Source organism: Octodon degus, unplaced genomic scaffold (assembly GCF_000260255.1).
Source record: "Octodon degus isolate 3935 unplaced genomic scaffold, OctDeg1.0 scaffold00092, whole genome shotgun sequence".
NCBI classification, from domain to species: Eukaryota; Metazoa; Chordata; class Mammalia; order Rodentia; family Octodontidae; genus Octodon; species Octodon degus.
Window position 1 is genome coordinate 4,393,111 of NW_004524668.1, and position 16,101 is coordinate 4,409,211.

The window sequence follows — 16,101 nt, forward strand, 5'->3', positions numbered from 1 at the left end:
TTTGGGATGTGTTGCTGTACTTCTTTGAACCTCAGTTTTCTCATCTGTAGAATGGGGTGATAGTGGTGCCCACTTGATTGGGTGAGTGTAGAACGAAATAAATTACTACAAAAGAGTACTTGGCCCAGTGCCTGGCATGTTATGTGCAAATAAAACATCTTTGCAGTCATTTTGCTGATGAGAATCTCTCTCTCTCTCTCTCTCTCTCTCTCTCTCTCTCTGTCAAAATGTAATCTGGAAAAAGCTGAGTCAACCTTGGGCTGGTCTCAGTTCCCTATTGTATTAGAAACAGCAGTTCATCCTCCAAAACAAAAATAGACAGTTTAAATATTTGTCTCATTCTTTTGAGACTGTTAAAGTGTATTTCATCCATCATCTCGATAAAAGTGCCCCCCCAGTTCCCTCCTAATCTCTCTCCCTGCCCCTGCCCTCTCCCTTGATTTCTCAGGGTCTCACACAGGGCAGCAGCTCCAGTCTGCATCCTGCTCCCCAATGCCTCCCTCCTGTGACTCTGGGGTCCCTCTCCTTCCCATCCGCGTCCACTCTCTCTCCTCTGATATGAGTCTCATTCTGTCTTTGTGCCCTACGGTTGGTTTCCTCTCCCTCCACCCATTAGCTGGGACTGCAGGGTGAGGCCCAGGCAGCTACTACCTCATTTCCTTCCCCGGGGAAGGCAGGAGGAAACAGCCTCCTGATGAGTTTCCTCCCATAAAACCATCCTTCATCTGCCGATCCAGAGAACTGCAGAGCCGCTCTGAAGTCTGCTGTGGTCAAGGTCCAGGGAATGGGGCTATGGAGACGTTCATTTCTGTATTGTGTATTTTACAATCTGCATGTATTACATTTGCAATAGGAAAAAAAAAACAGGAGTCTATTTGAAAATTAAGTAAGAATAAAAAAAAAATTAAGAAAGGAAATTAAGGCAGAGGGAGGAGACAGTAAAAACAAGGGAAATGCCAGGAAATATAAATGTTTTAAGTCTATTCCAGAGATATAAATGTTTTAAGTCTATTCCACAGCTCCTGTGTATAAGTCATGCTAAGTGCCCAGCATTCAGGGGTCTGGCATAGGCTCGATAAATAGCAGCCCCTGTTGCGTTTCTTCAGTCTCTACCCCTCCCACCAGCTCAACTGCTGGACTGAATCAGAGAAGTTGGTGGCTCAAGGAGAAGCTGCAGAAGGTTCAGGTGGGACATCCGGGTAGCCAGTCTCACAGGAGACCCCAGGACAAGGGAAAGGGGGTTGTGGCTATCTTGGTGCAGAGGTGGGTGAGTCAGAAAATAACCTCATTAGGGCTGGCCAGATAGCTCAGCAGACTAAAGTGCCTGCTTAGGCTGATGCAGGGACTGAGGTTCGATCCCCAGTGTGCTGTACAGGCCCCAGCCCCAGGGCGTGCTGAGCTGAGATTGAGACTGGACGCAATGGCATGTGCCTGTAATCCCAGCTCTTGGGAGGCTGAAAACAGAAGGATCACTACGAGTCAGATCTGTAGACCCTGTACTAAATACACTAAAAAAAGAAAGAAAAAGAAAATAACCTGACTAATCTGAGAACCTCTGTCTGCCTGCCACTCTCAGTGTCCTGGCAGTAGTGTCTCACTATATAGTTCATTGTGACCATGAATTCACTACGTAGCTCAGGCGGGTCTTGTACCTTACAGAAGTCTTCTTGTCTCAGCCTCCTGAGTGCTGGGATTGTAGCCATGTGCCACCATGCCCGACCAGTATTAGTCTTAAAAAAAAAAAAAATCAGCCAATCAGGAAGGATTCTTTGGGTGCCTGCTGCTTAGTACACATTATCCTGCATCTGTTCTGCACAAGCTGACACAGCAAAGCAGAGTTAGAACAATGCCATCATCTAATGAAAGCCTGTGAACACTAGCCGTCATCACAAATTCTCAGGCCTTTCTTTCATATCCCGGGAAGTTCTGAAGCTGAGTTAACTAAAAACTACATCTAAACTAGAAGATCCGCTACCTCACCTCTGAGGGCCTCGCTTCCTGGAGTACTGGCCAATCAGAACTGTGGGGCACAGTGATTGGCTCAGGAATTGACACACAGCTCAATGGGAGCCAAGGAGGAGACTCAGTCTGGGGAGTATTGTGAAAGTAGGAGGGAAAATGAGCCCATTTGGGGTGAAGATGCTGACAGTGGGATGTGAGACAGCAGCTACGTTGTCACCATGAAGAGAAAGCCTTTCAAAAACGGAGGCCAGCAAAGAAGAAAACAATGTTGAGAGATAGATGTATTAAAACCTAGTGATGCCCCCCACCCAGATGGGGATGGAGACTGGGTGTTGTGGCACCTGCCTGTGATCCCAGTGCTTGGGAGGCTGAAAAACAGGAAGAATCACTACCAGTCCTATCTGTGTAGTGAGACCCTGTAGACTCTACTAAAAACAAAAAAACAAAAACCTAGTGATGGGCTGGGGCGATAGCTCACTGGCTTACATGCCTGCCTGGCAAGCGCAAGGTCCTGAACTCAATCCCTAGAACCAAAAACAAAACAATAAAACCTAAGGGCAAATGCTGAGCTTTTTATGGAGCCAAGCTTGAAGCTAGTTTCTCCCCAGTACTTGTGGTTACAGAGACAAGAGGGTTCTTTCTTTTTGGTCCCGGGCAGGTTAAGTTGGATTTTCTGCCTGTGTGAGCTTCGCTGCTCCCACAGCATAGCTGCTGTGCCCAGAGGTCTGCACACTGAATGAAGTGTCCCTCAACCTCCCATGAAATCTCTACGGGGCTAGCAAAGGAAACAAGTACTTCTGCTACAAATCACTCATGTGGCTGTGACCTCCAAGGGCCCCCGGGGAGCTGGAGCAAAGAGTCTGGCAGAATGGAAGAGCCTTGGCCATCACGTTGGGAGGCCTTGGCTCTGGCCCTGATTCTTCTGGCAGGCCTGGGAGCCGCTCTGGATCAAGCCACGCCCCCCCACTCCATCCTCCCTGCCCCTCCCAAACTGCCCCTTTAAGAATGGAGAGGGTTGGGCTGGAGAGATGGCTCAGTGGTCTAAAGCACCTACTTGGAACTAGCTTGGCAAAGCATCAGGGACCGCGGTTAATCCCCCAGCACCACATGCCAGCCAGCCCCGCCCCCTGGTGGGCTGAGCTGGCCACACACACACCTCTCTCTCTCTCTCTCTCTCTCTCTCTCTCTCTCGCTCTCTCTCTCTCTCTCTCTCTCTCTCTCTCTCTCATAAATAAAAAAAAAAAAAATTAAAAAAAAAAAAGAATGGAGAGGGCCCATTTCTCTTCTGTCTTCCTCAGAGAGCTAGGATCAACCCTTGCCACTGATGTCAACAATAAGACTCAGCCTGGTTCCTACCTCAGTGATAGAGCATTCCAGAAGTCTACCGTGTGGGTGAATAAAATGTGGTCCTGAGCACCAGCCTCTCTTTGTTCTTTTTGGAGCTTCTTGTTGGAGTATACCAGAGAGGAGAAGCACCCCTGGCCTGAAGAGACTGCTTGGTGATTTTTCTTCATCAGAAACACCTGTCCAGGCCCTTCAATCACAAAACAGTCTCATTAGCACGCAGAGGCTGCCGGGACTCTTCCCAGTCACTCCCTCCCCAAAGGCCACAAGAGTCTGACTTCCACAGCACAGATTTGCTTGCTTCTTTTTGGACTTTGTATATGGGGTTTGGGTGGTGAAGTGTCCACAATGTACAAGCACTGATTCAGTCTTCACATCAGTAAAGCAAGGTGGTCAGGAGTTATGAGCCCCATTTTCCAGAGGAGAAAACTGAGGTTCAGAGAGGTGAGAATCCCAGTCCAACCACATAGCTGGCACATAGAGAGCTGGGCCGTGTCACCTTGGACCTGGCAATGTCTAGCCTATGACTCCCAGGAAGTCACTTGAGGAACAGACAGGAATCTGAAACCAGGCCAGGGGCAGCCAACAGTTCTCCATGGGCAGAGAGCAAGTCTAGGCCTTCAGGTCTGGGCACCTCTGGGACATAATGCAACTCAACCCCCTTCACCATGCTTCCCCCTAGGGGTCCACACACTTTGGGATTCTTCCCAGTGAGGAATTCAGCCTGCGGCAGGGCAATGCAGAAAGCTATTTCCCTGAGCCCCTCCCTTCCCTTTAGGTTCCCATACCCAGGACCCCTTGCATCCTGGCCCTGGGCCTGCAGCATCTCTGTCCCACTTGTCCCAGGTTTCTCTGGACTAGCTCCTGAGCAGGGGCTGCAGCAGAGAAGAGTGGGTTCTCTCTTTTCTCTAATCCACTTGGTTCCAGCTAACTCAACCCTGCTTCCCTGTGAATGCTAGGCAGTCTTTCCCCAGCCTCAGACACTCTTAAACATCCTTCAAACCTTAAATGCTGAGCTTGACATGGTGGCTCATGCCTGTAATCCTAGCACTCTGGAAAGCTGAGGCAGGAGGATTGCAAATTCAAGCCTACCCTAGTTAACTGAGCAGTTTGATAAGATGCTATCTCAAAATTTTTTAAAACCTTAATAAAAGGATCAGGGCGTAGGTCAGTGTAAAGGCCCTGGGTTCACTTTGCAGTACCAGAGAAAAACTAAAACCCAAACCCCAAATCCTCCAGAATGTCTTTTTTTCTCTTGAACATACAGTCATGCCACCTACACATCAGTTTGTTTTCCTCAGCTCCTACAAATATAGAGGAGCACAACAGTCACACAAACACATACTTTCACCACAGTTTTTATCATTGGGTCTCACAATCTGGGCCACAAAGTTGTACTAAATCAAGTCCACATTCCTCTTCCACGCTGCGCATGCCCACATACAAATACACATGCAAATAACACCGTAAGACTACAGATTTCCTGGATACTTGTTTATAACTGGGACACAGAGTCTGTTTCTATCGCACTTTCACGGGTGCACTTGGAAGAGCAAATCACGCAAACATGCAGACACACGAGTTTTCTGTTCATTTCTCCTCCACTGGCACCCACACAACGTAGAGTTGCCTGCGTAGAGTTGCCTGCCGGCCTGCTGAATTAAAAATGCACACGCCTGGGCAGGCCTCACTCCTCTCTGCTTCCCTTTCAGGTCTTCCTCGCCCCTCTCTCAAGCTTGCAACACACACACACACACACACACACACACACACACACACACACAGAGCAATCCCCAAATATAGTCAGCCTTTCCTTCACACATAAACACACAGGCATGCAGAATCCATCCCCCACTCCTTTTCTGTCTCCTCCTGTCCACCCTCCTCCGCTTTTACACACACACACACACACACACACACACACACACACACACACACACTCGCACGCAGCTGCAGCGACCTGGATCATACTCCAGTGTAGGCTCCAGGCAGAAGACAAAGGTCGCACCGGACGCAGCGGAGCCTTTCCCCAGCTCTGCTTGTCCTCAAAGCGGGTTCCAGAGGGGTCTAGACTCTGCCCACAAAACCCAGAAGAGTTGGGACAATCGTCAGTCTCGGTGGTCTCCACGCGGCAGGGGCCTCAGGGGAAGCGCGCCAAGGGTTAAGGGGGGGCGGAGGCGGTGAAGGCGGGGGAGTCGGACCTCTGCAGGTGATTGGCTGCTCCGCCGAGGACCGGCCCCCAAGGCTCACCATTGGCTCACGGCGGGCCCCGCCTCCAGGGCCTGGCGCGGAGCCGCGCGCTCGCCGGCGAAGACCTAAGCGCGCCGCGGGGGCTGCAGCCGCAGCGGCAAGCAGGGAGCGGGAGCGAAGCGGAGCACACGAGCTATGGTGAGTGCCGCCTCTAGCCCACGAACTGTGTTGATCCAGCCTCAGCTATTCCCGGCAGCCGGGCCGCGGATGGCACTGGGAACGGCGCGGTTCGCGGGGGGCTGGGCGCCGGCTGCAGTCTGAAGCTTGGAGTTCGAGGCTCCAAGGCCGGACTCCGATCGCCCCGGGCGCGGCGCTGGCGCCGTCGAGGAAGCTAGATTGTGGGCAGCAGATCCAGGGATGGGAGTGAAGGGCTGGGACTGGGGTCGTCTTGGGGACAGTTGGTGCGGTCTCATTTGGGGTGTCCGGAAGTCCCTGGACCCGGCTTGAAGTGGAGACCGTGGGCAACCGGGTTGGGTCGGGCTCGCGGGTGGCGGCGATTTTGCGAGACATCAGGATCCATCCAGATCTAAAAGTCAGGTAAACCGGAGGTTTGTCTCGGCTCGTCTTGGGACGTCGTGGGTGGTTGTGCCCTGAGCTTTAGTTTGGGACACCTGGGGCTGATAATTTTGCTGTAGCATAGGGGAGGAGGGCGTTGTCAGAGAACAGGGGATGCTTGGAGGCCCTGTTTCCTCCAGTGATTTGGTCTCCCATCTCGCAGTAATAAATCCTCAGAGGAGGGGCCAAGTGTTGACCTGGATGGGCATTGGAGGCCTAAAGGGGAGCTGGAGAGCCCCCCTCTGGAGGCCCAGGAGGGAAATCTATTTGATACCAGCTGGGCTTCTGGGGCTGACGGGAGGGGAGTTGTCTCTAGGGATGAGAGAGGCCTTATGTCAGTCGCATCCCCAGGGCCTGGTGACTTCCTCTCCCTCACGCACCTGCTTCTCTCTGGGTTCTTTGCGAATGGAGAAGCCCCTGTGGTTCTCCCAGTCAGGTTCTGTGCCCTGAAAAGACCATGTGCCGTTGTTGGTGGCTGCCAGTCCCAGGGAGACAGGCACCTCCACTCCTCTCTGATGCTGCTGCCAAGCATGAGGGGCCACTGTGGGGGAGAGGGGATTGGACCACCTGTAGCATTGAAGAGCTGCCAGGGACTCCCCAGGGCCAGCCTCCTGCTCTACACAGAGCTGGAGCCCCCATTCATGTGCCACCTCTTGCCTCTCTGGAGAATTATGGCTTCATTCTACAGCCAGAGGTGCCTAGAAGGCACCTTGAACTCAAGCTACCTCCTGGGTCAAGAATCTCCCCCTAAGCTGTGTGTGTGTGTGTTACTTGCCTGAAATCCTAGCACTGTGGGAAGGTAATGCAGGAGGATTGCAAGTTCAAGCCCAGCCTGGGTGGCTTAGCAAAAGTTTGTCTCTAAAAAATGAAGGGGACAGGGGTGCTGGGGGATGTGGCTCAGTGTGAACACCCTGGGTGCAATCCCAGTAACACCCCCCACCCCAGGACTTCCCCTGGAGATCTCTGCTTGAAGAGTTTCATCCTTTAATAGTGTGTCAGCAATGGGCCAGCCCTGTGGCTCTGTCACTCACTCTGCCTCTGGCCTGACCTCAGTTACTCAGAAAGAAGCCTTTTTTATTTTTAAAAACCACCATAAAGACGTTCCCTACTTGCTTTAGTGACATGTCACAGAGCCTTATATGTAAGACTCCCAGGCCATTGGGAAGACCCCACACGTTGGCATCAAAGAGATTTGTATCGCAGTTCTAGCTTCTCACCTTCCCCCTGCAGTCTTTGGTCAGGCTGCACTATCAACCCTGAGTTCCCCTTTCCCATCAGTGAGAGTGGATCCGCCTTATCTCTTGGGGGATGGCGTGGGGTTTGGCTGAGTAACCCCACGGAGAGCAGTTTTTGTTTTACTGCTGCCTAGATTTCTTTTTTACAATCCAGAGCTCAAGTTGGGAATTTCTATCTAACTTCTAATCCATTTACTGGGCTGCTAGAAAAATTACTAAGGGAATAGTGATTCTCAGAGACTATTTCGTGTGTCATTCAACTAGACAGTTATTCAGAATTTACTATGTGCCAAACCTGTACAAAGGAAGAAAAAACTGGCATCAAGACCGTGCAAGGGCTGGAGATGTAGCTCAGTGGCCTAAGCACCTGCCTGGCACTTGGTCTACTTCCTGGCATGCATAAAGTCCCGAGTTTGATCCCTAGTACTGCGGGGAAAAAAAGACTGCTAAGGGAGCATGTATCTGTCCATAAAGTTCACACTGGTTCCAGGCTAGGTGGCATACCTTTAGGAGGAATAGGGACATCATATCCCTGTGATGGTGAGGGTTCCCTTCTGGCTGAAGAGATGAGAAAAAGCATCAGTTTGCAGGTGGCATCTGAATTGAAAAAAAAAACTGTCCAGTGGGGTAGGGGAGACTGTGTAACCTAGAGACTGGAGGTGTAAGAATATAAGAAATACTCTGAAAGGCCAGAATGGGGCTGGCCTCTCCCGTGGGCATGAGGGAGTCCAGGACCGATAGGGAAGGGAACAGGCCAGGGGGACTTCGGACGCCAGAGAGGAAAGGCAAGTTGTGGAAGTGTGTGTGTGGGTGGAGGCCGATGTCAGGCTTCCTCGCCCTTGTCATTCTGGTTTCCTCTAAACGCGGTCTGTACTCCATCATTAGCTGCCAAAGTGTTTAGTCCCTGGTTCTCCTGCTCTGTGGTTTTAAGCAAATCCATGTCCTCACCCTGCCAGTGTGGCCATGTCCCCCAGCCCTGGCTCCTAAAGGAACTCCTTTGCAGACCACACAGCCTGCGTGCTATGGACCTTGAGAATCTGCCCGATATGCCCCAGATTCTCACCCACCTGGGTGAGGACCTAACCCTTTGGCAGGGAGTCAGCACTCACCTCTTCTCTGAAGCTTCTAAGGGGACCCCCCCAGCCCCAGGCAGAGTGTGGGATGACTTGTTCTATGAGGCTTTTTATATCTCCTGCCTCCAGCTGTTCTCAAATCACCCAGCAGCAGACACAGAGAGGTAAATGAGGTCGGCCAGGGTCACACAGCAAGCCAGTACCAGAGCAAGCATAAGTGTCCTGGCAGTTGGGTGGGTGGGGGGCAGTCAGCTGGGCAGACAGGCAAGGGGAAAGGAGACCTAGCCTAGTATTCAGTCCCACTCTCTCTTTGGGGTGACTTGAGAATGAGCCTTCACATTCCGAGCTGGGCACTGAGTTTTGGCTACCAGGTCAGGGTCTACATTTGAATCTTACGTGTCAACTTACTGGGTGACCTTAGGTCTGTGCTGGGTGACCTTGGGTCTGTGCCTCTTTGCCTCCCAAATTGGGCAGATTTTCTCTACTCAGGGTATCATTATGAAGACACGGGGCATATAGATACACTAAGGAAACTACAAAGAACAAGAGAAACCATGTTGTTTGATGGTACGAGGCCAGCTGCATGCCCCAGCCACACGCTCGAGCCCACTGGGCTCCTAGGTTCCCATCCCTGGGGAGCCAGCAACTGTTCTGGTAACTGGGTCCTTCACATTTCCTTGCATGGCTACAGTTTTTGGCTAAAAAAGAAAAAGAATGGAGGTGACTTTTGCTAAGGAATAAATACCCTTTTTCAGGCAGAACTGGAGCAACCAGGGCCTGTCTGAGGAGGAACAGGATTTGAGGAGTTTTCCAGCAAGAGGGTACGCAGCTCAGAATGTTTGGGGCCTTAGCCTAGATGTGCCAGCTTGGCTGAAGCCACACTGTGGTGGTTACAGTGAGGAACCCATCGGGAAGTGGTCACAACTTTCTGCACCTCTGCTCTCTTGTTTTCTCCTGTGGTTTGCTAGGTAAGCACCCTGACACCATCAACTCTGTGGTCGTCCAAGCGTTGTTCATTTATTCACCAAACAAGTCTTCCTGGCACAACACGAGGCCCTGGGCTGTGGTCAGTGTGGATGAGACTGATCGGTCTTCCTTCCACAGTCTGATGTACAGGCAGATGCAGGCAGGAAATGATAAGTGCCGTTACTGTTGCTAAGGAGACAGGCCGGGTGCCGATGGAGGAACCTGGCCTGGGGAATCAGCAAAGGCCTGCTGAGGACGTGACGTTCAAGGTGTCACGTGGACAGAAAGAATGAGAGGTGCTGGGTGGGTGGTGCACGCCTGTAATCCCAGCACCACAGAGGAGGCTTACTGTACGTTGAGGTCAGCCTGGGCTACAAAACCAAAATAAATAAAGAATGAGTGGGACCAGGAAGGGCACTGGGGAAGGGGGAACCGTGTGTGCGGGATGGGCTTGAGCTCATCTGCAGATGCAGAGCGTGCGGGTTAGGCGGTTAGGCTGTGGCCGGAGCAGGTGTTAGGGACTTGGGGCTTGACCTTAAAGGCAGTGGGGTGCCACACAGGAGTTTAGACAGAGGGCAGTGACGTGGTCAGATCTGTGTTCTGAGACAAATCCACGGGCTGCTTTGGAGAGAATGGTAGGCAGGCAGGCCTCCAGGCTGGGAAACCAGTGGGGGGCCCTGGGAGATCCTTGGTATGCTCTGTCCCTCCACCCCTTACAACTTAGTGACTTAGTGAGATCCTGTCTCAAAATAAAATGGTTTTTTTTGAAAGGGCTGGGAATGTAGCTCAGTGTGAAGGCCCTGGGTTCCATCTCCAGTCCTTAAAAATAAATAAATGAAAAAAAAACAAAAAACTGGTCTACTGGGGGAGAAAGGACAAGTCCCCAACTAGCCTTGGAACAAGGTAGATACCATGTGCCAACCTGGGGCTGCAGCTCCGGAGCCATCATGGCGCTGCTATGCATCAGGGAAGGCTTCCTGGAAGAGGTGGCTGTGCTTGCTGGAATGCTTCCCAGGGCAGCCACAGGTGAGATGCTTCAGATCCATTCATATATTCACAGATGAAAATGAGGGTACCACCCTCTAGTCCTTGAAGAGTTAGCGTCTAAGAGGCAGAATTTAGTGAGCCACTGAGGCTGAGAGCACCCAACTCCCAGGGGACACTGGAAGTCTAGGGCCTGGGCTTCCACCCTTTCCCTGGGGTCCTAAGGACAGGAGGTGGCTAAGATGCTGTCCTGACTCATGACAAGCCCAGAAATGACTTCCTCCACCCTGCAGGGCTTGGCAGGGACGGGTCAGCATCCACCGTGCTCCTGCCTGCCTGAGCCTCACTCTAACCTGGGCCGCAGCTTTTCCTTGTTTTCAGGTTGTAAAAGCTGAGTCTTGTGGGTCCCCGGGGACTGAATGAGGCAGCAGCCACGTGCGTTGTTCCTCCAGACTCTGACTGTGGTCTCAGCTGTCACTCAGTGCAGCAGAAACTGGGAAAGCCCCTTGGGGACAGGGGTGGGCCCACTGGGCAGCAGCCAGAGGTTGTCGGCGCTTGCTGGGGCTGGGTGCTGGCCAGGCAGAGGTGCTGATTGTTTCCTTCACCTTTGCCCTTTCCTGTGAGGAAGGCCTTTGCTTCCCATTCCTGTGCCACTGCATGTTAGTGTCAGAGCTCCAACTGGAACCCGGGCCTGTGCCCCCACCCATCTGTACCCTGGGCATGTGTGATAGTCCCTCTCTGCCTGGCACAGTGCAGGCCCCCTGCAGGAGGAGGGCAGGAAGAGTGGCCCTGGCCCAGAGGCCTCCTGTAGATCAGTCCTCCCCCTGCAGGAGCTCCTTTGCCCCCTTGGCTGGAGAGCTGTGGGAGGGGCAGGGCAGCAGCCAGGGCTCGGATTACAGTATAAACACAGTCAGGGTCAATATTTACCTCTGCACTGCCTCCCTCCCGCCTGCCTGGCCAGCTGCCTGCCCAGGTGCACCAGGCCTGCGCCAAGCACTGCTCTGGTCAGTAGAAGTAAGGTCACTGGTGGCTTCCAGCCCAGATTGTACCACTGACTGTTTATGTGGCCCAGACCAAGACACTGACTCTTCCCAGACGTCATGGGCCTCAGTCTTCCATCTGTACAGAAACATGGCTGGCACGGACCCATTTGGCCAGGCCCGGCAATGCCCAGCTCCTCCTCGTTGTGACACTGCAGGAGTCTGTGGAATGGGATCCGATGGCACCTGTTTCCAAAGCTCCTTGGTGACAGTTAATGAGATAACACTTATGGCTGTCAGCCATGTCCTTGCACAGTATCATAAGAATAGGAGAAACGGTGGTGACAGTGGTTGCTATTCCAAAGAAACATTTTATGATTCTCTGAATCCAGATGCTGGATTGTGTCACTTGGGAACCGGGCCCAAGGGTGGGGACTCTAACCTCAAGCCTTCCTGGTACTCTGGGGCCACTGTCCAGGCTGGGACAGCCCAGGAGTTGAGAAAGACCCTGGGTCAACCTGGCTTCCCACCCTCAGCTGTGCAGTCTATGGAGTTGCTTCTCTTTGGGCCGAGGGCCAAGGGCTGAAATGACCTCAGAGATGTGTAACCGCAAGAGGGGAGAGGGAGGGCGGAGAGGGAGGAAGGGGCAGGAAGGACGCATTTCCTAAGCAGCTCTTTCGAAGAAGCTCTGAGTCCAGTACACGTATGAACTGCGCCCAGCCCCGGAAAGGACAGGGGGCTGTGGGTGCAGGGAGCAGGACAGGGAGGGGACTGAACTACCCAAGCAGCAGTTGTGGGTCATGGAGACCAGCAGGCTCAAGTTCAGGCCTGGCCCATCACATTTTGCTGTGTCACTTTGGACAACCCGTGAGCTCTTTCCTTCATCTCTGAGAGGGAGCGATCGGGCCTGTTTTGTATGGTGGTGGGAAGAGTTGAATCAACTTCTGTTTAAAAGAGCCTGGCTCAGTGCTGGCATATGTAGAGACCCTATCAGGACCAGCTGCTGTCATTATCCTGCCCAGGACAAGGATGACATCCCTAGGGCAGAGGTGGCACACTTTTACAAATCCAGGTATGTTTTACTGAATAAGGTACACGTATCTCAGCTTGACTTTTACAGATGGACACACCCACATGCCATATGGATCAAACGTGAGATCTTTTCATAGTCCCCACATGCCTCCCTCCATAACAGGCAGTGGCTGGCCTGCTTTCTGTCCTCTCGCTGGCCTGGTTTTGAGCTTCATCTGCAGTGACTCTCACGTGCATACTCGTTTATGCCTACTTCCTTCCAACTTAGGTCAGCACAGTTATTTCCGACGTCATCTGTGTCATTCCTCGTCCCAACCTCTGCTCCCTTTTGTCTGAGCTGTGTTATATTGGGTGGACAGACACTTAAACATCCATGCATGACAACTGTGGCTGCTGTGACATTCTTGTGTGTGTCTCTACAGAAAAAGGCGCTTATGACCCTGAGGTACATGCTTGTTGTCAGAGGGTCTTTGTGTGTCTGACCTTCATAGCAGCTGCCCCACAGTTGCCCAAAGTGATGTCCCATCTGCAGAGCTTCTTTAAGCCCTTGGCTGTAGGCTTTGGGGAATGTTTTTGAAAGAGGGGATCCAAAGGTCCTGGTCTCAGAAGGCTCCTTCAGCCCCAGCTTGGCCTCAGGCCTGGCATCTCTGGACTGCTCTAGGGCCAGCCTGGGATTTTCTTTTCCTGATGTTCTGCAGGGTGGGGAAGGGGAAAGCAATGGGTGTGAGTCCTTAGCCTGCTCCCTTCCCCTCCATGGTCCTTAGTTTCCCCTTCTGCAAAAAGGGTTGATTTAGGCTTTCCCCACTCACTGGTTTCCAGGGGTCTCCCTCATTCAGGTTTTGCTCTCACTGGCCTGCACCTCTGCATCTCCAGGACTGTGCCCAGCCCACTCATAGACCCAGCAGAAGGAGCCCTGGGAAGGTGGACCGGCTCCCCAGCCCTGGACCCTTCCCAAGAGCCTCACTGTGAACCAGTCTGCCCTGGGAAGGGCCTCCACCCCCCGGCTGTGGCAGCTACACCCTCGGAAAAGGGGCACAGAAGGCCTGGGCATCAGGCCAACTCAGGTCTGAGTCCCGCCCCTCCCAGGCTCTGTGACTCGGGGCAGTTCACTTACCTCACTGAGCTACAGTGTGGTCATCTACAGGGTCATGAGCACCAATGTGGTCCCAGCGCATGGCACGGGCAATAGATCCTTGCCCAACTACAACTCCATTCTAGGACAGGAAGCTGGGGATTGGTTAAGCAAACCAACCAACTAGGGAGATGACTTCTGAGAGAAGAAAGACAGTGCAACAGGGCAGGGGAGTGTGTGCAAGAGGAGGAGGTTACCCTAGATGAGTGGGGGTAAACCTCTGGCGTGCTGGCCACGGTGGGCTACTTGTTATCATTGAAAGCTCTATAAAGTTCACCATCACTGGCATAAATGGTGGCCAGGGCAGGAGGTGGCATCTAAACTGAGAGCTGTTTCACTTTGGGGCCGGGGAGATGGCTCAGTGGAATAAGTGCTTCCCTGGCAAGCCTAAGGGCCTGAGTTCAATCCCCGGTTATGCCAAAAAAACAAAAACAAAAAGAACTGAGAGCTGCAGGTTGGGTGGAGGCAGCCGGGCAAACGTGGGAGAGAAGAGTTTCCAGTGGCAAGAACAGCAAGTGCAAAGGGCCTGAGACAGGGACAAGGAACTTGGCATGTGCTGGGTAGCAAGAAGGCCCATGTGGTTGGACAGAGGCTTCAAGGAGTAGGAAGAGGTGGGTGTGAAGGAGCAGGCCATGAGGGCTTGGGGGGAGCTGGCATTTCATTGTAAGAGTGCTAAGAAGGCCCAGGAGGACTATAGGTAGGGTTTGTTATAGGAAGGCCCTGGCTGCTGTGTGGATGACAAACTGTAGGGGGCAGGCGAGAGGTAGGGTCAAGTGAGAGGGGAGAGGCCCTCAGGCTTGTGGTTCTCCAGGACCTGGGATCTTAGCTAATGCAAGGACAGGAGAGAGGTGGGCAGGCCTCCATCCCATGCGTTCCTGGCAACAGCACATGGTGGGCGGAAGTTGCCTTTAGAGCCAGACTTGCTTCTGATCTCCACTTAAACAGAGCCTTGGGATTTTCCCCATGTGACCATGTTCCCACCACCCCGACCACCTGGGAGCCGGAGGGCACAGGGCCTGATCCTGCCTCCCCACCCTGCTGCCGGGAAGTGAGGGGGGAGGAAGGATGGCGGCAGAGGCTGCCCAGCCCCTCTGCGCACTGGGCCACTGTGCCCATGGCCGGCCTTGAGGCAGTTTTGTGGCTTTGTGGTTCCTGGCTATCCCAGGCTGTTCCAGGCAGAAGGCCATGCTTCATCTTCCCATGCTGTGTGTGTCCAGTGGTTTCTTAGCATCCTGCTGGGCTTCTGGGAGCTGTGGCCAGGGACATGAGCGTTCACAAGGTTCCGTGGAACCAGGAGTTAGGTAGGTATCATCTATACCAACTTCCTCCTAGGGAAGTGGAGACTCAAAAAGGGACAGATTCAACCTGAGGCCACAGAGTAAGTTAGACACAGCACTTAGGCCCTGATCCCGGACTCCTAATTGAACACTCCTTTGGTTAGGATATGGGCTTGGGAGTCAGATCATGTGAGTTCTAGTCTCTTCTCTGACACTTAGAGGGGTGACCTTCAAGGAGTGACCTTCTCTGAGCCTCGCTTTTTTCCTCCATGAGACAGGATGATGGTACCTCCTTGCCCAATGTAGTAGTACCACGAAGCATGCTTGGTGGTTTAGGTTAAGTGGTAAAGCTTGTGGGGTGATGCACATAGCAGGTCCTTAGTAAATGAGCGCAGTACTGCTATGGTGATTCAGTAAGTTTCATGAAGAGTAAGGAATCAGGACAGCAGGTGGCCCTCAGGAGGAAGGGAAGTCTCCAAGGTGGCCCAGCCCACTGCAACTTCTTCATTTCATTTCCTCTTTGTAGTTGGAAGATCCTTTACCCAGACCCGTAATTACCACTTCTCCAACACACACGGGTGGACACAATGCACGTGCACACGTGCACATACACGGAGAGCTTGGAGAACTACTGGACCTTGGCCCCAATCAGGGGACATACAAACAGTGAATGCCATCCTGGGGTGGAAGCTGAGTGGCTCTCTGCCTCCCACATCGAACCCCTCCCATCACCACCAGGCCCTGTTCGCACAGAGTGGCTCAGAGCGGGGGCCGTGGGACTCACTTGAACTTCAAACCTGGATCCACCTTGTGGCAAGGTGGTAAGGGACCTTGTGGCAGGTGAGCTCTCCCTGAGCCCCAGACTTTCGTCTGTGAAGTGGAGATAAAAACTCCTGCCCTTGGCAGTTGCAGGTATTACTGGGAAGACATGCTCTGAGCAGTCCCAGCAGGCACCAACGCAAGGAAGTAGGTGGCACTAGTAACAGTTGTTGGCAAATGTCCCCAGATCTCTAGGCCCATTCTGCTCTCCAAAGCTGGTCTCAGAAACCTTCTAGATCATCTCCCTATACCTGTATCACGAATTTCTGAAGCCCCTCTGCTGCCACCCCAGACTGTCATACCTTTCCCACTCCCCCAGCCCTGGGCTAAAGCCTGCCACGCTTTCTCTTCTCCCCACACTGACAGCCTGAGAGTTCAAGCCCCAGCCCAGCTAGCCTTGGTTTGAACTCAGCTCTGTGATTCTGTGTATGGCCTCAGCCAGATTTCTTTGTTGTTGTTTTGTTGGTTTTTTTTTTTTTTTTTTTTTTTTTT

The 16,101-nt window shown here is 52.7% G+C and overlaps 1 protein-coding gene across 1 annotated transcript in view; it reads left to right on the plus strand.

Annotated features, from left to right (window-relative positions):
* The first annotated feature begins 5,591 nt into the window (after nt 1–5,591).
* The window catches only part of Ece1 (endothelin converting enzyme 1), a 102,007-nt gene continuing 91,497 nt past the window's right edge, over nt 5,592–16,101 (plus strand). Inside the window, exon 1 of the mRNA XM_023722455.1 lies at nt 5,592–5,694. Within this exon, the coding sequence (XP_023578223.1) occupies nt 5,692–5,694 (3 nt within the window). The 5' untranslated portion in view covers nt 5,592–5,691. The remainder of the gene's footprint in view (nt 5,695–16,101) is intronic.